Source organism: Dermacentor variabilis, chromosome 1 (genome assembly GCF_050947875.1).
Source record: "Dermacentor variabilis isolate Ectoservices chromosome 1, ASM5094787v1, whole genome shotgun sequence".
Lineage (NCBI taxonomy): Eukaryota > Metazoa > Arthropoda > Arachnida > Ixodida > Ixodidae > Dermacentor > Dermacentor variabilis.
Window position 1 is genome coordinate 190,917,698 of NC_134568.1, and position 21,369 is coordinate 190,939,066.

At 44.4% G+C, this 21,369-nt stretch overlaps 1 protein-coding gene and 2 pseudogenes across 2 annotated transcripts; 2 read left to right on the forward strand and 1 right to left on the reverse strand.

The window, feature by feature from the left end:
• Positions 1–6,905: 6,905 nt before the first annotated feature.
• LOC142590216 (gamma-soluble NSF attachment protein-like) lies at positions 6,906–21,315 on the reverse strand. Of its 2 annotated transcripts, XM_075702149.1 has the most exons (11): positions 21,074–21,315; positions 20,900–20,967; positions 20,706–20,790; positions 20,559–20,576; positions 18,391–18,531; positions 15,392–15,458; positions 11,312–11,382; positions 11,002–11,160; positions 10,786–10,906; positions 10,494–10,707; positions 6,906–7,795 (listed from the first exon to the last, which is right to left on the reverse strand). In XM_075702149.1, the coding sequence occupies exons 1-10, from the start codon at positions 21,148–21,150 to the stop codon at positions 10,498–10,500; spliced, it is 1,017 nt and encodes a 338-aa protein (XP_075558264.1). In that variant the 5' UTR covers positions 21,151–21,315; the 3' UTR covers positions 6,906–7,795; positions 10,494–10,497. The 2 variants fall into 2 exon arrangements, with proteins under 2 accessions (XP_075558264.1, XP_075558255.1); XM_075702140.1 differs by lacking the exon at positions 6,906–7,795 and having other exon boundaries at positions 9,772–10,707; positions 21,074–21,314.
• LOC142592285 (major heat shock 70 kDa protein Ba-like) lies at positions 7,357–7,849 on the forward strand (annotated as a pseudogene).
• On the forward strand, positions 13,053–14,908 carry LOC142574412 (uncharacterized; annotated as a pseudogene).
• Positions 21,316–21,369: the final 54 nt, after the last annotated feature.

Sequence of the window (21,369 nt, forward strand, 5' to 3'; positions counted from 1 at the left end):
GACTATATTTTCTGACGCAAAATCAGCACTGCAGGCCATCGACTCTCTCTCAAGGAGAGGTCAGTATGACATGACAGCATTAAACGGCCTAACATATTTGATCTTGCTCAGAGGAACGGACACTCAGTTAGCTTCCAATGGTTTGTGGCTTGGCCGGCAACCAGTTAGCTGATGCGGAAACAAAAACAGCTGTTTCTAAAGCCGTCGACGTAAAGATTTCATACTCACGAAGTGATGTAAGCTCTTTGTTGACTGCGTTCATGCGAGATTGTACAGCAGATTACTGGGCTCTACCAGACCATCGGTACAGGCGCCTGTGGGCAATATAGACTCTGGCAGGACTTTTCACCTACCGGGAAAAGTCGAGCGATGCCAAGCAAGCATGCTTCACCGAACTCGCCTGGCGGTCGCTTTCACTCTACGCTGTGCACATCAATCATAGTAACGTTAATGCGCATCTTATCGGCCATGCGGACAGTCAGAATTGTGAACGCTGCCAAGTGCCTGAGACTTTCCATCTGTTTTGCGACTGCCCTCTCTATGCATAACAGCGGAAGACGCTAGCTCCTGCATTAGCAGGCATTGGCAAGTAAACATTGTCATTGGTAAACATTGGCAGGTAAACATCGTCCCCAATGTGTGACCATACAGAGCGACAATAGCTACATGGGCTGCTCTGGACTACTTGAAGATCACCGGACTAGACGCATGGCTTTAAGGAAACCACTGAGTTAGTGCATACAGTGCAGTCCACTTATAACGATAGCGACAAATACGAATATGATCGTTATAACCGATGATCGCTATATCTGGACTGCTGTAAAACAAAGCCGCCGAGCGTACCTTTGTAGCTCCGAAGCCGAATTCGCCACTTGCACTAAATAGATATTGTAGAAAGTAGGCTGTGAAACACAAAAATTGGAGGACGCTTAAGCTTCGCCTTCATGAGTGGAACGCGATAGCGTTATCGCACCCCGTTCGCACCGCCCACTCAAACGATCTACGCGAGCCAAACGTCGCGATCGGCACGGACAGCCGGGCCGCGACGCGCCATGAAGGCGGACGCGATCAGGGCATGATCAGGGGGCACGTGTCGGGGCAGCGCCGTACATTGCGAGGAGGGGGTCTTCTGTGTTTGCTGCAAGATGGTTCTGCGTGTACGCAGAAGAAATGTAGCGGAAACGTACTTCGCTACTCGTGTAACTGCGACTTCTGTAATTTAGATACTCATAATTACCGATATACACCGCAGTATAACTTTCTACGGCACGTTTCTAAGGCAACACCGCATTCACTAGAGGCGGTGTTGCAGAGGCCTGGCACACAAAGACCGCCTTTTTTGAAGCAGTTTTGTGTGGACTGCTTCACCTCACACCACGCACCACAGACGAAGCGCACGGCCTTCAAAAGGCTGATTTTCAGGTCATGCCCGACGACCCAGGAGCTTTGCGTCAATGGCTAAGATTGACCATTGGATTGGCCACTCCAGCATGCGACATAAAGCCTTCACGACGGCGTCCAACGGCTGCAGGCCTGCCGTCTCCATCCATCCAGATGGTTGAGGAAGGGTGTGGCGCCGCTTTGCTTTTCACTTTTTTTTTTCTCGTTTTCACTGTTTCGGTGCGATTGTGAGCGACGCGCAAGGCGCAAAAAACGTCAAGCAACTGGCGCCATCTTGTGGTGTGCTGCGCCAACTCACGATGCTCTCCGGTGCGTGGGTGGTACGGGCCGGGCGGGACGCGCTGCGCGGTGATGGCGGCAGATACGAACTCGCGTAGGTGAACATCGCCCCGTCTCGGCATTGTTCGTTTCAGGGAAACCAAGCAACGCAAATGACAGGATTACTTTGCATGGCAAACGCTGTCCTGACGGCAAAATTTTGATCGTTATATCCTATATTCGGTGAATAACATATCGTTATATATGTTTTCCCCCATAGACCCAATGCATAAAATGATAGTTTCCTTGACCCATCATTATAACCGATATATCGTTATATATGGTACCACTATAAGTGGACTGCACTGTATATGCATCCCTTCTTCCTGTCTTCATCATCTTTCATCAATCTTTTGTGTCCCCTTTCTCTTTTACCCTGTGCAGAGTTGCAGGCCAGACCATGCTAGCTCAAGCCGAACACTCTGCCTTTCTCATAAATTACCTCTTTCTCTCCTGGTGATATAACGTATTGTCATCGAGTTATGCGTGAGACGTGTAGTGTAGCAGTACTCCTCCTTCACGCTTCCCTAAGAACACTAGGTGCCATCTAGCGCCGCCGTCGCACAGCCTGGGCGTGGCCTCCGAAATGGATGGCGCGACGGTGCGTGCGATCGCTGCGAAACGCGTCATGTTGCAACCGGTCTCCTCTTTCACGCTTCTTCCTGGACACGCTGTGCCCTCTAGTGGCACTGCCGAGAAGTCCACAGGTGGGCACCAAAACGAGAAGCGTGGCACGCCGATGCGTGCGAACACTGAGAATAGTTCTCTCGCCGCACACCCAGTGGCACATGCTCAGTGACCCAAGTTGGCAAAAGGTTCACTGAAGAGCAGCACATAGCCAGTGCATTCATGGCGTAGCTCGCTAAAGCATTGTTGTGAAAGGCATTCAATGAAAAGCTGCACATACCAGGTTAATTTGCGGTGCATCCTGCTAAAGCATCGGGTTTCTGCCCTTCGGGAACATTTGTGACTCGGGTTCCAATCCACCTAGCATCGGAAAAATTTAAAGAAACTTCTTTGTCATTGCAGAGAGGCACATTCTCAGTAACACAAACCGTCAGACATTTTTTAATGTTATTAGCAGTCTTTGGGAATTTCACCTAGTTTGCGGTGTGTATGTTCGTCTGTATCTAACCTCTTTTACTCCAACTTGGGTCACTGGTTATGTGCATGCTGCTTTTCAATGAATATCTTCCACGATAACTTGAGTCAGTGAATATGCATGTGTCGTATGTGCCGCTCTTCATAATAACAATCATAACAAACATATCACCTATCATTATACACCCGTCATAACACAGATTGCTAATTATACTGACGATGTCAGTCATCCACAAAGGACAGATGCACAGCTATTTTCAACATATGACAATTCTTGTGCTGGTTAGGGTGCAAGCAAGAACAGTCTATAGAGAGGTTCAAGCCAGCTTTTAAAGCACTGCCGATTCAGTTCGTTGTGCACTGCACTGGCTCCACGTATACTGTACCCACATGTTTGTCTTCGATCTGGCCCACCACAACTCTTTTATGTTGGGCTTCATGAATGTGCATATGCATTTTTCTTATGAGAATACGTATGGTGTGTTGGTTACGTTTATGCTAGGATGCAGAGAGATGATTGCATATAGGGATTCTTTTTTTTAGCTGCACCAAACCTCTAAAAAATCACCTGTTGCAGATAGCACAATTCTAACCCTTGGACTAAATTACTCTATGAGGCAGACATTACTTCCATGACAATGAAATGCGTAATTGACTAACAATATTTCATGAATTAAGTTGTTCCTTATGACGAGGCTTTTTCAAAGGTGAATAAGGTAATGGAAGAATTAGATTTGCGGATTAATATAAACAAGCTAAATATTAACACAAATAAAACCAGAGCTGCCATCTTTAGAGCTTGAAAACAGGCAAATTCCTACAGAACATAATATTACTTTATGTTCTTCAAAAATTGAGATTATTAAATTTGTTAAGGTTCTTGGTGTTTATTCTTCTGAGACGTTAATGTGGGAAGATCATGTGAATCACATACTACAAAAATTAAGCTATATTACTGGCACATTAAACAGAAATCGCTATTTACTACCACAATCCGTGAAGTTATTTACAATTACAAATCTATTTTCCCTTCTCATTTAAGTTATTGTAATTTAGTATGGGACACCACCACAGAGACAAATGTTATGAGGCTAATAACATCTCAGAGAAGAATTCTACAGGTAATTGCAAACCTCGCTTACTGCGAGCCTGTCACATTTGTTCAAGGAATACGACATATTAAGGTTTAGTGTAGTATTAAGGTATAGGCTAGCACGCACGTATTCTTTAAGTATTAAGCAAAGAAACTTCTTGTTTAGTGAAATTGTGAGTTTAGAAAGAAGTACTTCTGCCTGTGAGACACGGCGAATAGAACTTTGGAAAGTTCCTACTTGCCATTCCACAAATGGCTTGCGATCACTCAACAATAATTTGCCACGCTTATATTAAATAAATTTCATATATTGGGTATATATATTTCACTATATAAACTACCTGCTTTAGCCGCATAAATTATATTAGATAAATTGCTTAGCTTATACTACCTACTCTGAGTGCATTATCAATATATTTTAAGCAGACATCCTGCGCTTTTTTTTGCTTTTTGTGTTTGTCAAACTTATAACCTTACGTTGTTGCCATTGCTTGGATCTTATTGATAAATATGTCACTTAAACCTTATAAGTTTAGGCATTCATCAATGTAAAGATGTCTGCGGTGTTTATTGTATGTGCGTTGACATGACGTGCATTTATTCCTTTATTCTCTCTTGTTCTATTTTTTTTTGCGTGTGTGTTTTGCTGCCCTGCCTTGCTGTCATATATTGTCACTCGCTTGAAGGTTCTCAAGCTGTCTCTTTGCCGCTTTTTTTCACGCCCTCCTACATTGTTCAACGGGATACAGATTCATTCATTCATACCAAGTAATTTACATCACACATTGCAATTTACAAATTCTAGCTAGTGCATTTGCAAGGCATATCGACTTGGAACGAATTCAGAGGATGGCACCAATTCTACGACATGCACTCAGACTTGCGGTAAAAATGCAATGTTGTTCCACTTTTTTAAGATGCTGTGTTATGCATTGAAACCAGAGGAGGGCAAATGCGCTAATTTTCTGTTTCCCTCCCTCACCCTCACAACGCAAGTACCATCCTCACCCTCACGTTGAAAACTAACTGCCCTCCCTCACCCTCATCCTCAACTATAGAAAAGTTACCCGCCCTCCCTCACCTTCACCCTAACGCTGAAAAGGCCACTATCCTTCTCTTACATTGTTTTCTACAATTTCAAATAGACCATTTGATCTGGCCACAAGCTTAGTTTATAACACTGATTGTCTATGCCATTCCTATTGTCAAAGCGTGCCATACCGCTTTGCTTTAGGCGCTTGACCATAAGTGGGCAAAATAAACAGAGCTCACTCACTCACTCACTCACTCACAAACAATATTTTAGAGCACAGCTCTTAGGCACCCATTCCTGCGGCAAGTGTCGGCATCTTCGGTGAACAAGCAGAGCGAAGGATGAAAGAGTGAACGCGGAGCACAGCGGGTGAGCACAGAGAGAGGGAGGAGGAAAGCAAAAGAGGAGGGTATGGCAAAAGCGTGAGAAGTGTGGTGCTGCGCAAGACAGGCTCAGCAGCAACGATGGCTACGAGATAGCGCCAGAGTAGCATGCGTCGTCTGTTCACCGTTGACACCACTAATACCATATATGGAAACAAAGCACTGCAGACGAAATGAAAACATGTATAGAGGTGCGCTCAAATTTCGCATTAGGGAGTATCATAATCCTCGGTGAATTTTCTTTTCCTTACCTACAAAAGGGATGTAACTGAATGGCATGTTCCACACAACTGCGATGTAAAGGCCTGTCCATGAGCAACAATTACAGGTCAGGCAGGAATAAGACATGACTGCCATTTATAGTTCACTTTGGGATAACATATACCAGTTTATTTTACTTGCAATAAAGCAACACTGAAGTTGCAGGATGTGGACGCACTTTGCGAACTGAAAGACATCAACCAAGGATAACATCAATACAAATAGCAGGAATGTTCTCACGATGCCGGCGCTACTTCGCTGGCACCTGTTGGCTTTTCAGCCTCCTTATTAGGTTGTTCTGCCGCCGGCATCGGCTTCAACGAATCGACTATGATTGGAATCATCCACGGCTTCTTGCTCAGAGTCTCCGGCTTGGGTGCTTTGATGGGCGCTCACCTGCGCTTTGACAGAGTGCAGGTGAGCGCAGGCTTTCACCCCTCCTTCTGGGAGGGTGAACTGCCAGGTGAGCTCGCACTTCAAAGCTAGAACCATCCTCGATCGCTTCTTTATGCTTTGCACTCACCTCGACGCAATCATCGACCGCCTTGACGCAGATTTCCTAGGAACTGTAGTCCCAAATGTTGCAGGTCATGAATCGTCCGGTGAATGGCTTCGTGTGTCTTCCTCGCCCCTGCTCAGCAGACGCTTCCGAAGGCTGCCAGAGTGCACAGCACCACGGAGACATCGGAAGCTCGAAATGTGATCTGTCACTGCCTGCTTCGCTTTCTTGTTTGTCTGACTCACCACTGACAACGTCGAGCCGTTTAGCTGGTCCAGGGCCTTGAGACAACAGGCCTTCCTCATTGCTGAAGAGCGGGTAGAGCACCAGGCGCGTCATGATGCAGCACTTAACAGCAGTAACTTCGTAGAAATTCGGTAGTTTGAAAACTAGCACTTGCTGAAGCAACGCTCGCTATGAGAACCCAACTCGATCAAACGTCACCACTGGGACCTGAATCTGCAGTTGAGCAGATGCCGCCACTATTTATAAAATATGTGTGCCGGCATCGCAATGAAAAGAATGCGCAATTTCAAGATAGGCAGACAGGAGGATACTTACGTCACTTGTCGTCACCGCTTCGCTTACGGTATTACTGCCTGTCTCCCAAGTCTGGACAATTGCATAGGCTCTCGGATGTTCTCTCGCGTTCTCAATGTGAACACCAATGTTGGGGCTGGTTGGACCCACCAACGCTTTGACGAGCTAGGAAGCTAGGTAGCCTTGAACTGCTTCTGACAGAACAGGCTGAAAATAAACCATGTCATTAAAGCATATTTTTGGCAGATTTAATGACCAAACCTCATGACAACTAGCGGTATTCAAGAGTGTTTATTATTCGCCTCACAACATAGGCTCCTGTCGTTCGCACCAGTTTTTCATCTTGCGTGTCATTCGTCGTCTCATTAAGTACTAGGTACTCTAAGTTTTACACACTGAACAGCTAAGAACTTTCTGATAGGCTGCTACTGAGCAGTCATATAACTCATTCATTATGTACAAAGTCGCAAATAACTGCTTTTTCTCTTTTTGCAAACAGCAGCAGATCATGCGAGAGCTTTCTTGAGGCTTTCACGTGTGGCTGACCAATTGCAAAGCAAGTGGCGTGACGACACCAACACACATTACTCTGATAGACATTGCGTGCTCGGAGAAAAGTGCAGAATAGCATATAAATTGCACGCAGAGAGAATTCCTCTCAGACTTGTGACTTGATTCACGAGAGAAACAGTTCTTCACAGAAAGCAACTTGCACAATGCATTCATCATGCCTAGCCGCATGCACTCGGACATCCCAGCCATCGGGGTCGACCTGAGCACCACCTACTCTTGCGTGGGCGTTTTCCAACATGGTCATGTCGAGATAATCACCAATGATCAGGGCAATCAAACAACGCCGAGCTACACTGCCTACACGGACACAGAGTAGCTGATTGGCGATGCTGCCAATCAGCTGCTCCGATGCTGCCAAGGCACAGGCAGCCACGAATTTCAAAAACACTGTGTTCAATGCAAAGAGGCTGATCGGGTGCTGCTACGATGACCCCACGATTCAAGATGATATCCAGCACTGGCCTTTCAAGGTGGAGGACGACAGAGGCAAGCCGAAGATCAGCGTTGAATTCAAGGGCGAGTGCAAGCGCTTCAATCCGGAGGAAATCAGCGCCATAGTTTTGACCAAAATGAAAGAGACGACTGAGGTGTACCTGGGAAAGAAGGTGAGTGACGTCATCACAGTGCCCACTAGCCTATGGCCTTGATAAAGGCCATAGGCTAGTGATAAACACACATCAAGTTGACCGTGCATTCACATCCTCCAATGTGACCCTCCGTTACGTTGCCTGAACAAAGCTTCACGAAATTATTCACTTCAGTGTACATGTCCCAACTGTAGGATTGAATATGAGCAGTAATAAACTCATATCCATTTAGCAGAAATCCAGTGCTTAGCACCACTGTTGAGAAATACATCCTTAAATTCTTGAACAGGAAAAATTATGATTCATATGAGAGTAGCAAAAAGCTACAAAGTAAACTCGCACACTTTTCTCAGAAGGCTTGCCACAGTTGAAGAAAAAGTCAACCTGATGCAGGAATCAAACCAGGCACTAGCGCCTTTCAGGAGAGTCGCTCTACCATATCAGCTAACCAGGAAGCTAGCAGACTGCAAAGCGAGGCTGAATTAATCTGCAACTTGAAGCACAGGGACAATGAATATGGCAAATCATTTCTGCAGAAATCTGCGAGGTGGAGGAAGTTTCATGAAAGGGAAAAATGTCACTCGCCTGAGAGTAGCACAAAGCTACAAAGAAAACACACACAGGTTTCTCAGAAAGAAAAGCTTTATGGTTGAAGAAAATTTCACCTCGGTCCAAGGACTGAACCTGGAACCAGTGCCTTTCCATGACTGTCGCTCTGCTAATTCCCACAGAACTGATCTGCCATATTCAATTCTTATTCTGTGGTGAAATGCATTGATGTTACAGTTAAAACTTCTGAGCACTGTGGAAAATGCAGTGCTGATAAGTCTTACCTGGCATCAGTCTTTAGCATAAGAATAAAATGGTGGAGATGATGGGTCAGTTGGTAATGTACAGAAGCATTGGTCGATCACTTCGGGATACAATTACTTATGCGAGATTCTGCGTGCCTCAGCACCGGACAAGGTGTCTATGAGCAACAGCGTCTCTGGCACTGTGCGAGGAACGTTACCATCTGTAGATGCTTATGCATCCAGTGCCGAGTCACGCAAACCCTCATGAAAGTGATCATATTGCCAAATGTTATTCACCGAGAATATGCCATAGCATCTGACAAGAAAAGATTGTCTGTTCAGTCTTTCATGATGGTCATGCTAACTTTCATTCTACTTTACTCAACTTCATGTAACAACTGGAGAATTAAAAATTAACAATAAAACAATGCACATCAGAGGATTGATTTACATTCTAGTTAAGAATGCAAATACCAGAAGATGAGATCACCCGAAGTCCTTTGCAGCCATTACGGAACAGGAACAGCCACTAGGAAAAACATTTGTGAAAATGACTGAAGCAATTGCACTGTCACATGCAGTGTTGCAGGTAGCAAACACGTGGACAGCAAAAGTGGCAGACGAATGCCACTCTTCAGTCATGGTGGTGATTTCATAGCCAGCTTTCACTCAGAAAAAATCTGAGCAGCCAGCTTCTGAGAGAACTTGGAGTAAATTGAGGGCAAATTTGAAGTGCTAACCATCAGGTAACTAAACTGTAATTGAAGTGTAAGAACGGCTCAATACTGTTGTTATTGGCACATTTGTAAACTGCAGAACTGCACGTTGAAGTATCACTGCTCTAGCTGCCAGACATCTGTTTCCTTATGACTGCTGTCATATTGTGAACATGGAAGACGGGAAGAGAAACACAAGTTCCATGCCAAGAACTGGAACATTAATAATTAATGGTATTATGGTCACACTTTGCACAGTAATAAAGAGCTCAAAAATCTCAAACCAGTTGCAAACATAAATTTTACTGCGCAAGTGTCAATAAATTTCCATCGCATTTCAGTGCCTACAGCTGCTATCTGATAATGATGAAGTCTATGGCATGCTTCATTTATTCCAATCAATGACAAGCAATGCCGTGTCCAGAAGCTCTTCCATCACTAATTACAGATTTGATGAACACATAACACAATGCATGGATCAACAAGTCTTATTCTGCCAAAATTAAAGTACATCCTATAAAGTACAGATGCTCTGCGGAATAACAATCCAGCAGCTAGACAATGATGCCATTATGTTTAGGACCATGTTTTTATAACGTATACTACATAATGTAAACAAATTTAAATAAAGTACTGATCCTCAGCACTGTAAAAAGATATACTAAAATTTTCATGTCTCATTAGTAAAAACAATGATCTTATCCAACAGAAATAAAAAGCGTGCCTCAATAATCAAGAAAATTGCGCTAAACACACACTTACAAAGCATGTATGAGTACTTCTGAATCAGAACGGCCAACATGCATACATCCATCACATTAAAGCGTAGACCTAGAAAGCCACTATGATACATATCACGTGCAGTAACACTCCTCCCAAGCCAAGATGACTACATCAAGCGCCATGTCGCAATGAGCTTCTAATTACTGGTTGCAAATAATGGCACTATATAGGCCCTCCAGCAAATTGCAATTTTTTAGCTCTGTTTTAAACCATCAGTGTAGTATTAATAAAAGCAGCAGGCTGAACATTGATTCAGGGCAGAAAATGTCATCCCACAGCTACATGACATTCAACAGTTTAGATGTATGGGTTTCTGACAAGGAATGTAGCAACCAATATTGAGCGAAGGTGACGATAAAGATAGGAATGATTGCATTAAGATGAATTACAAGAAAAACAATGGCCACCCACATTCTCACAGAAGACCACCAGCATATTCATCATCAGAGTCTCCAGCAGTTGTTGAATCAGGAACTTCAAGGTGGTCCTGATCTGGTTTATCGACTGTTCCACTGTCTGCATCCTTGGCATCTTCTCTTGCCTCAGCACTGAGCTTAGGCTCTGAGGCTGTCTTCTTGGCAGACTCTGCTACCTGCTGCCCAAGCATTCTGGCCAACTTCGCATACTGAAATGAGCATGCAGCATTGTGTACACCATGCCACGGGCTTTCTCAGGCACATATCCCTATCAGTCTCCTGCTCACCTCTGTATCCATGTGCCGGAGGAAGGGTGCGTTGAGAGCACGAGTAACCATATCTGGGTCCCCTTCATCGTATCCTTTCAGTAAGCACGACAGGGTGTCCTGTTCTTGAGCTTCAAGAAACCTGCACACACAATTTTTGAGTGGCAACTTGAGTGGCAACACAAGTTTCTGCTGTTGCACTTAAGTGGAAACACCAGAGAGGTTGCTTCTGCTCACCCTCCATCATGGTCAACGGCCTTGCTGGCTGCTACAAAGTCATCTCTTGCCAAGTGCACAAGCACCAGTGCCACCACCAGGCGCCCAACAGCTCGTTCATCCTGTGCTTCTGTCAGCAGCTGCTTTTGCCGAGATACGGCTTCCGCTGCCTCGTCCCACCTAGCCAAGACAAAGATCCAAAATATGTGGAACACTGGGCACGCAAAGTTCTCATAAGATTACAGGCTAGGCAGTGCATCAGGCATTACCCCAATGACTGTGCAATATTTTGTGGGCACAAACTAAAGAGAGGCATAAGACAGTGCCTTACCTAGAGAGCTTGAGCAGAAGACGAACTGCATGGCCACAGAATTCAGCTGATTGCCTCGGGCGATCTTCAACCTAAGCAAAAAGAAAATGCTAGCATAAGTTCAATGTAAATGATTAGGGATGGCCAATTGATAGGTTAGCATCCCTATTAATTTAATAATGCTTCAACTGTTCTTTACTTTTTAATTGTCATTAATTGATTCAGGTCACATGAGCAGAATCAGGCTCAGGCAGAACCAGCTCCGGCATCCACACTTCAGTTGCTCAACATCAAGGAAGAGAATGAGAGATTGAGCTACAATGTATGCTGCACTTCCGACCAGTGGAGATAAAATTCAGTCTCTGCTGCAACTGCTAGTGCACGGGCACTGAACAAAGGACCAATGCCATGCTAAGAAGGCTTACGTGTCCTATGATTTGACGATGATGGAATGCACTGCACCTTTCAAATTGTTTTCCTGGAATGAAATGTTTTCCTGCACCTGCCCAAGTGCCTGTTGCACAAATGGACAGGTGAATGCCCTTAATTTCAGCATTAATCAACTAATCCAAATTGCAGTTTTAATGCCTCACAAACCCTTCACAAGAATAGCATTATGAAGCATTGCTCCAGTGCACAAAAAAAAACAAGGATGAGCAGAGAGGGACAACACGAATGCCTGGCGTTGTTGTTGCCCTCTCTGCTCATCCTTGTATTTTTTTGTGCACTGGAACGATGTTTTATAATGTTATTCACAACCAACTAGCCAAGCTGTCTACACTTCACAAGAAGACTGCAGAAAGTTAATAGCAAATCTGTTCATCTGGCAAAATTTTGTTGTATGAAAGAATTAAGCATGTGCAACGCTTATCCCAGACTGCAGGACTGCCTGAACTTCTTCCTAGGTGTTGACGTGCTTGTCTCCCTGTTCTGCTAGTATTTCACTCAGTGTAAAGCAAGGTGCAAGTATGGTGGAGTGTAGGAATATGAAGGGCATTCTTGCTGGAAATTTTACTGGAGCCCTGCATGGCTGAAACGGGCCTTGCACTTGCCAACTTTGCAACGTCCGGACGTGGTGATGCTGTTGATGCGTAAACTGGGACGAAGACAAGAACTACTACTACTCTCGCAATCTCTGAGCTATCTGTGAGGGGGTAGTGGTTTCACAGTTGCCACCACCATTGCCAAGGAAAGCGAGAGCGGGAACGAGAGAGAGATGGAGAAGCCATGCGGATCAATGTTGTGCGCACCTTTAGCCAGTCACAGTTAACTCCAGGGACGAAGTTAGTAATCTTAGGGATGTTTACTGCATTATACGCAAAAAGGCATTTTCTTACAGTTGAAGAATCGCCACTAGGGGTGTGCAAATAGGGAGTTTTGAGACCGAATCAAATACGAATCGAATAGTTCCAGAAGTGAACCGAATCGAATATTTTTGAATAATGAATAGCCATTATCACAATACAAAACTACGTTCACATCCCAGTATTCTTAATGTTAGGAAGTTTCTGTCGTTACATAGTACGTTATGAAGCATTTATTAAAAGCATAAATGTAACATTAGGAGCAAACAAGCAGTTTCTTTCCATGCACAGGGCTCTTCAGAGAGTGCAAACAATCGCTGCACAGCCAGTAAAGTACGGCTACCTAAGTGACATAGCCTGTTTCACTATGCAAGTTCTCAGGTTTTATGTCTATACTATGACCGTGTGGGTGAAAGCTTACTGTAATTTTACTCCTATTTTATGTTTATATGGGCGCAATGGGCATTTTGAAGTACTTGAAAGGTATTGAAAAAGTATTTACATTTACAAATAAGGACTATTCGATTCAAAGACTGAATCAAAAAGGACACTATTCGATTTGTTATTAGAAAGTTTAGAATATTCGCACAACCCTAATCACCACGCTTAACTATCGCAAGTAAGTGGAGTGCCCAGGTTTGCCAATGCAGCTAGAGTCCCGAGAACGAGCAAACAACTATAATCACTTATGCCAGGCACCCATTTAAGGGACAGATAGAAGAAAGCCTAGTGCAAACTCTTACTTCCTGGATTGTTTTAGAGCGCAGCTCTTAGGCATCCACTCTTGCATCAAGCGTCGCTGTAACCAAGCAAACAAATGCAGCGAATGAAATAGTGAATGTACAACACAGCGGGGAATGAAAATAGCAGCAAGAGCAAAGAGAGTGCAAAGAGGAAAGCGGAGAAGAGTATGGCAAAAGCATGAGAAGTGTAGTGCCGCGCAAGATGCGCACTTCGGCGACGATGGCTACGAGATGGCGCCAGAGTAGTGTGCGTCGTCTGGGAGGTCCGTCTGTGGCAGCTGCTGTAAATCACGCCCACACATCACCCACGTCCTGCTTCTTGCGATCGCACGATTAGCAAGGCAGTTGCGCCGCACTTCACTCCGCGTGCAATGTGCCGTACGAGACAGATTGTCCGCACCAGCCAATATATTGAAAAATTAGTGCTCAAGGTTCACATTAGGGTGTATCGTAATCGCCGGTGAATTTTTTGCTAGTCAGCCTCTGGCTACTGTTAAAGGCACCTGACCAGCAAAAGTCCTCCAGATAACCTTGGACACACCTTCATACTCACCACCATCACATCCAGCAGTGAATGCTAGGCTGGAAACCCTGTCCGACACAAAGATGCAGCCTCCAAGGGGAACTTTTGGCTGACGGTTCCATCAGCTTAACAGCTGACTTCTGGACTTCAACTGCCAACTATTGTTACCTTGATGTCGTTGTGCATTAGATAAACAACCGGGTGCTTTGACTGACAACATTACAGGTGAGAAATGTGCCCAAATGGCACACAGCTTATCAATAAGCCCGTGAGGTTTTTGGTAAATTGATGTAAATGTGGTGGCCGTCTGCAAAGATAACACATGCAGCATCTGCCATGGGGTTGAACAAGGTAACTTCCACAGCCTGAAGTGTGCGGCACACATGCTGCAACTGTACACTCCCAAGGCACCCGAAATGATTTAAGTGTTAGCTACCTGTCGGAGCTGCACGTCATTTTAAGTGCAGCTTGAACTACCAGTCAATCCTTTCAAAGCATGTAGCAGAACTAGGTGCACCTAGAGAGAAGCTCCAACACTATGTTGCCACATGATGGAACAGCACATACATAATGATAAGCAGCGAGCTTGTACTTAGGAAGCCTTTGCACCGTATCATGGAAGACTAGAACAGCAGCAAGCCTCCAAGCATCATTGGTGTGCAGTGCAACATGTTGGAAACACTGTGAGATAGCTTGAAATCTCTGCTTGATGTGACAGAGCTCCTTGGGGAAGAAAAGCATATATGACTCTATCAGTTCCCAAAACAGCCTTGCAAAAGTCAAAGAGCTCGAGAAGTCAATAAATAAACGACTGTGACCTGACATTTATCTGCTGCTTGAATGTGATTCTGGTGGATTCCAGTGACAATAAACTTGTAGCATGGCAACATTATAAAGATTATGAGGTGGTCTCTTCTCTTGATCAATGAGCCTAGCATGCTTCAACAAAGACCACAAGGAGCGCATTTAGGAATGGCTTTCGAGGCTAGCCAGTGCATTATTGTGCAAGCAAATCCAATGTACCCCGAAGAAACAGAGGAAGTGCTAATTTTCAGTGGAAAACAATGGGGAAACAGCACCAAGTCGGCTGCTATTATACCTTTTAAAGTCAAAAGTCACCGATTACTTGGATCTTCTGCAGGGGTGACTAGCACAGGGCTCCCATCTACATCACATCTTGCAAGCACTCTTTCAGTGCAGCTGGCATGACTTAAATAACCTTAAGGAACTCTTTGCGGCCAAAGAACATTAACAAGCTTCATTGCTTCTGCAGCTGGATCTGAGCGGATTTTACAAGCTTGAATGTCCACTCGCAAAAAGTGTTGTTGACATAATATTAAGGGCAACTGCCAATTCAAATAGCACAGTTGGTTTTTCAAAGTTTATCTACACAAATTGCTCGTTTTTATTTTTAGCTCGTGTACACAAGACAACAATCCAGTTAATCTATTAAAAGGTTCTGATAAATCTGGTTTTAAATTTTAATCAATGACCCACCATACAAATAAGACATGATAAGGTATCGCCTTACTGAAACTATTTCAGCTGCTCTGTTGAAGAATTCCACAGCCACTTCAGGAAACTTGCCTTCAAGAATTCTGAAATAAAAATGCACACAAATTAAAAAAGTACATACAATTCATACACAAAAATCAATACTTTCATGCTACAGCCCACTGAAATCCAGGAGGGAAAATATGGGGAAGGCAGGAGATGGAAATTCAAGACGATGAGCAAAACGAGAACAACGTAAAAGCGGGAGCCAGCATTTCAACACGTGGACTTGTCTTTTTCAATGCACCCTCAAAAAGAAAAGTCCACTTGTTGAAAATGTTGGCTCCCACTTTTACCTTTATCTCGTTCTGCTCATAGCCCATTGAAATGTGGCATAAGCATGATCCATGCTTTTAGCATGCCTTGAATTATGTGTCTTTTTCACACTGGAGGTTTTTGCCAGGTTTAGTGCAGGTTATAGCAAGTATATAACAAGAGGATTCTGTGATTTGCTTCACCTACAACAAGGGTGTTGAACCAAACCCGAATTGAAAACCATACCATAACTGGAATTCTAGCCAAAACTGAACCAGAACAGATATTTTTGGAGCATGCCTGAACTCGAACTGAACCTAACCAAAAATAATAATGGTTACCAGTTCAACATGAAACGGTTCAAGCATATAGGGCGCAAATGGGTGCTCAATACATCAGCGATTACCTATTTGAAATGATTACTTTTCAGCAGGCACACCCCACGAGAACATAACTGAATCAATTCTGTGGCTTTACATGCCAAAACACCGATTTTATTATGAGGCACACCATTGTTCCAACTCAAGACTCACAAGAACATCATTCCAACTCACGAGTTGAGTTATGTACGAGAAGGGGGATAGACGATTGGTATGTGCTGGTAACTATACAGCCAATTCGGCAGAGATGCTTGCACTTATGAAATCGGCCATGCTTGTAGTGTTCTGCTGCTGAAATGTTGTTTCAAGGTCACCACAGAATCCCCGTTTCTGTTGAAGCTCCCAGTTTGGCCGTTAGGTCAGCTCGCTACTATTACCGGATGCACTGTAAAACGCATATGTCAGGACAGATGGAGTGCAAAAACGACAGTGTCCTCGAGAAGAGAAAATGGAAAGACCAACTATTCCACGCACACAGCTTCTTGTAATAATAATACTGCACCCACTAATGAATGCCGTCACCTTCTCAACGCTTAGTAACAATGGCTATAAGCAGCACAGGAGATGTGCTTTTGTTGCGTGCCCTGGTTCAACGCATGTTTGGTGACTAAGCAGAGCACAATGCCTTTTGATTTCTACAAATAATTCTCGGGGCACAATATGCATGATTTCGACTTTTTTGTGTACATTTAGTCAGTGCAACACTCTTCACCACATGCAGGTGCGTAGGAAATACCATTGCGGTGTTTAGCAAAAACTGTCCTCGTTCATGGTTGAGATGCATCAATGTCCTTATCTGCTTTGGTTTAAATAAAAAAGCAGAAAACTAAATGAAATATCATTTGCTGGCTTCTTTCTTTTTTACAGACTAGAAGTTTGGAGTTGTAAACTATGTAATGTGAATCCATGCTTTGTCACAATTCACTCCCCAACAGTTCTGTAATAATTACTTGAAGCATAATAATAATAATAATAATAATAATAATAATAATAATAATAATAATAATAGTGACTAACTATGCTGCTGTGAAGGCATGGGAGCTAAGCGCACCCAACAAGAATGCAGGCACTCGTGTCCTTCTTATGTCCTGAGTCTTGTGCTGTTAGTAGTTGTTTTTTTAATTACTTTCAGTGTCATCGTGCACCAGATGTGAGCATACTGTATCACAGTGTATATGTATAAAATAATGCAAATGCACCTTTTGTTGCCGAACAGGCTCAGCAAAATTTTTCGTTTACGTTTTTTAGAAATTGGAAATATTTGATATTGGATGGTCATTTTTCTCATGTACTCGTATTTCATTCCACTAGAAGGAGTTGCTATTCGAACACCCCTATAAATTTCTGTTTTCCCCGTACTCAGTATGGATGACAATAAATGGAAATGCGGGAAAGAGGGGGGACGCATCGAGGCACCGTACCACATGCCGCACACTTTTGCTACAACACTGCCTAAGATGACCATCACCTTGTGTATGGCTGCTGTAGCTGCACAACATTAAACGGCAGTGATATTCCTGTAAAAAAACATTCATTTTTGCTTCTGATGTGCCAGAAAGCCCATTTCTTTCACCTCTTGACAAAGCCTGTGCATGCACCACGTGGACAAGCGGACAGCACTCTGTAGCATTTCGCCGTAGGACAGGATAATGTCTACTTTGTTGCACTGGCTCACAAACCCATTCAGTGTTGCAAATCATTATAAAGTTTTATGTCTCTGAACTGGAAAGAAATTGGAGCACAGTGAACCCGAACAGAACCAGTATTTTTTTTTTGTTCGACGCCCTGCCTGCAACATTCTTTTGAGAAATTCCATTGTCCTAGCCTTCATCCTTCTAATACCTCGGTTACATGGCGCACCTTAAATCATGACCTAGCTCAAACGGGATAGTATTTTACGATCATGATTGGCTCACTTCTGCAAGGAAGCCAACCACAATGCAGATATTCAATTGCAATCCGAGTTGAATGCAATCGAAAATGCCTATCTGCCACCGATGCAGCTTACTTGTCTACTCTAGGTGAGAACAGAATGAACTTGCACAGCCTGAAGGAGCTTCAAGCCATTTGACCTAGATGTTTCATGTGAATTTAGGACAAGGTTATCTACCTGTATTACAGCGCAAGAACCCTTGACCAACAAATCCACATGATAATACTCACAACGCAACTTCCACAGACTGCAAACCATTCAACTGAGAATTCATCATCACAACTCTCAAAACCCCTCTACACATATGTGCATAAAACTTCAAAAGCAATGCAAACATTATAAAATGAAATGTCTGAGAAAATGGCCAAGTAAATAATTTGACTGTAAGAATTCAGTCACAAAACTCACTTTGCCCCTCGCTCCAAAACTAATGCAGCTGTGTCAGGGCTTCTTGAGTCAATAAACAAACGAGATGCCCTATCGATGAGTTCAGCTGCAGCCTGCAGGTTACCCATATCCCTGCTGACCAATGCTGCTTGTTCTAACTGCCTGAAATACAAAATACCAAGTTATTCACGAAATTAAAAAAAAAACTTTAATTATTTTTGTAAATTGTTTATTGATTAACATACTGATTGTTGACTGCACTGAGACTACATTTCTAAACAAGTGCAAATGCTTTATCAGTCCGATACTGAACAACGTTTATACATACTTTTTTGTACCTATAGAAAGGTATCTATAAACGTTGGTACTGAAGGCGGCACGATTAGTGGCAACAGATGTTCCCATATGCTTGCGAAAGTTTTATTATTCAATTCTATGGTGCTAAATATTTGGCTATAGCATGTGCACTTAGTGCATACCCCCGGGCCTCTATGTCAGCAACATTGAAAGCAATGGGGGCTCTTGCATTGCCCAGGGGGCGCTGCGAAAATGGTGCTAAAAAGCGCCCTCTGTCCTGAACTGGGTAGTACCAAGCTCAGTCGTTTTCTTCGGAAAGCACGTTTACAATATGGACCCGCCACTTTCGGTTTTGTTGTACCACGGCTTGCAGTGAATATCGGCCGGCGAAGATTTTTTCAGGGGTGGCACGCTGCGTAAAGGCAATAAATTATGCAACGCCGAATACGTGTACGCCGTTCAAGAAATAAGCGGCGAAGTTTTAGCGCGGTGTCAATCGCAAGTGAAGCGAGTTGCGTACGAAGTTGAACTTCAGGTAAGGTTTGCACGCTGCTAGATTCAAGCGCACAAATGCGAGGAAATGCTTGCTATAAATGAATTCACAGCAGCGATAAGCAGATCTGTGTACGGAACTGCTCTAGGACGGTACTTGCCGCGACGGCAGCGGTCTTTCATCATGCCGCGATGTACAACCTGCTCGAGCGCACGATATCGTACACGCCGCAACGGCCACGGTCTTTCGACATGCCGCGAAACGGCGGGCCTCTTGCAGTCTTTGTTGACTGCATGCCGCTAGACAAGTAGTTATGCCTGCACTGTAGTAGCGGCCATCTGTCCCTTTAGCAACTCATAAATAACTGATGCAATGCATATGAGCTTGCAGTAACGTACGTGCGAATCGCGCTGCAGCGCGAGCTCGTGCGCTGCTCGCTTGATGTAGCTTTTAATGACAGCGCTCGCACATCGATGTGCTGCAATCAATACTACCTTGCTGCGCTGCCTCAACGTGCTAGCTTGAGGTCAAGGATGAGCACATTTAACTCTCTAACCTGTGCTGCTCGTAGTGGTGTAGTGAATTGTCACCGAATCAGCTCAACCATTTGTGGTCATTTGTGCGCACACCTGGTCACTTCGCACCAGTCGAATTGTTAATTGTCGCTGTGGCGGGGTCTCGAATCGTGAATCACCAGCCATGCCTGCTGCTATGTCGAGACTGTAGGTGCAAAAGACCGAATTTTAGGATAATCAAGCAAGCTTCAAGACAGGCGAAGCAGTCAGCATGGCGCGAAGTTTCGCTTACCCAGCGCGACGAACTGCAGCTATCCAGCGCGCCCGACGCTCCGCTTCGTGAGGCCTTGAAAGAAAGCGGTAGAATTTGATGTTGGGATTCAGGCCTTCTTGTTCATGGCAGCCCACGACGCAGAAGTAACGACGGGGACGCTTTTTCGAGGCTGAGCTAGGTCTCTCCGGATCGGCGTCACCGATTCCTTCTGCTTCCAGCATTACGTCTCACGGAGAGTCCTTTTTCGTTAAACTATAGGCTGCGGCTAGCTCGCAGCGTGGTCTGCGAGAAGTGACGAGCCTTTCCGCACTCGCAGCAGTGCAGAAAAAAAATGCGAATCGACGCAAATTTCGGGCTAGAAACGTGCTTCGCCACAGCCAGGGCTCAATACTACCCAAGCTGGTACTACCCAGATGACGTTTCGCGCGCCGCCACTATACCTCAAACTCCAGCGCAAGACGCCCATGCGCGATGCTGACAAGCGTGGTACTAAATGCCGAGTACACAGCATATTACCCAGTGTGACTTATAGATAACCAGCAGCGGTGTTGTAAGCCGAAGTTACATCATCATTGTACAACAGGCAGAATGTTCAAAACGATCCACTTACTTGCCGCTAGCGAAGAATCTGAACGAACAAAGTTAAGGACATCACGGGGCTCATTCAGCATATGCTGATTAACTAGTTCAATGTCGCAACTAGCAACAATAGTCAACTAGTTCAATACAACAGCTAGCAACAAGATTGAAAGGATACGATCCATTCTTGAGGTAGCAGTCAGCTGCGCGGAGATGGGCGTCTTTGCATTGGTCCAGAGACTTCGCCGCTTTAAAGCAAGTTGCTAGTCGCAGTGCGACAGAGAGAGAGAAATGTAACATCAGCGAGCAAAGCACACAACGCGTGTGCGCTATGCAAGTATTACACAGAACACTCTGAACATAATACATTACCTGCTCGGCTGAACTCGTTTGCGGCGTTATCGAAATCTGGCTTCCACTTCAGCAGGCCCGTTTTTAAACTGAAGAAATATAGGATGTTAAAACAAGGCACCATACACTGGTGACTTCTGTGGACTGCGAAACTGATTTCGTAGCGACATTTATAGTGATCACACATAGCATTACCATTTCTCAGCTTGTCGCAGAGCCTCCGTAGCCTCAGCAACCTTGCGACTGGCCGAAGAGTTGACCGGTGTACCCATTATAATGAATGATAAATAGGTGTTGGACACGAGCAAACAATTAATACGGCCAACAACTACATCAATACGAATTGAAACTAACTACATAGAATAAAGAACCAACTTCTAACTAGCCGTCCGCCCGTCTGCTGCAGCAACAGAAGCCGCATGAACTAAGTAACGGCGCTGTCACAAGCCGCTGTTGCGCCATATCAAAATGATCAAAACGCCGCATGAAAT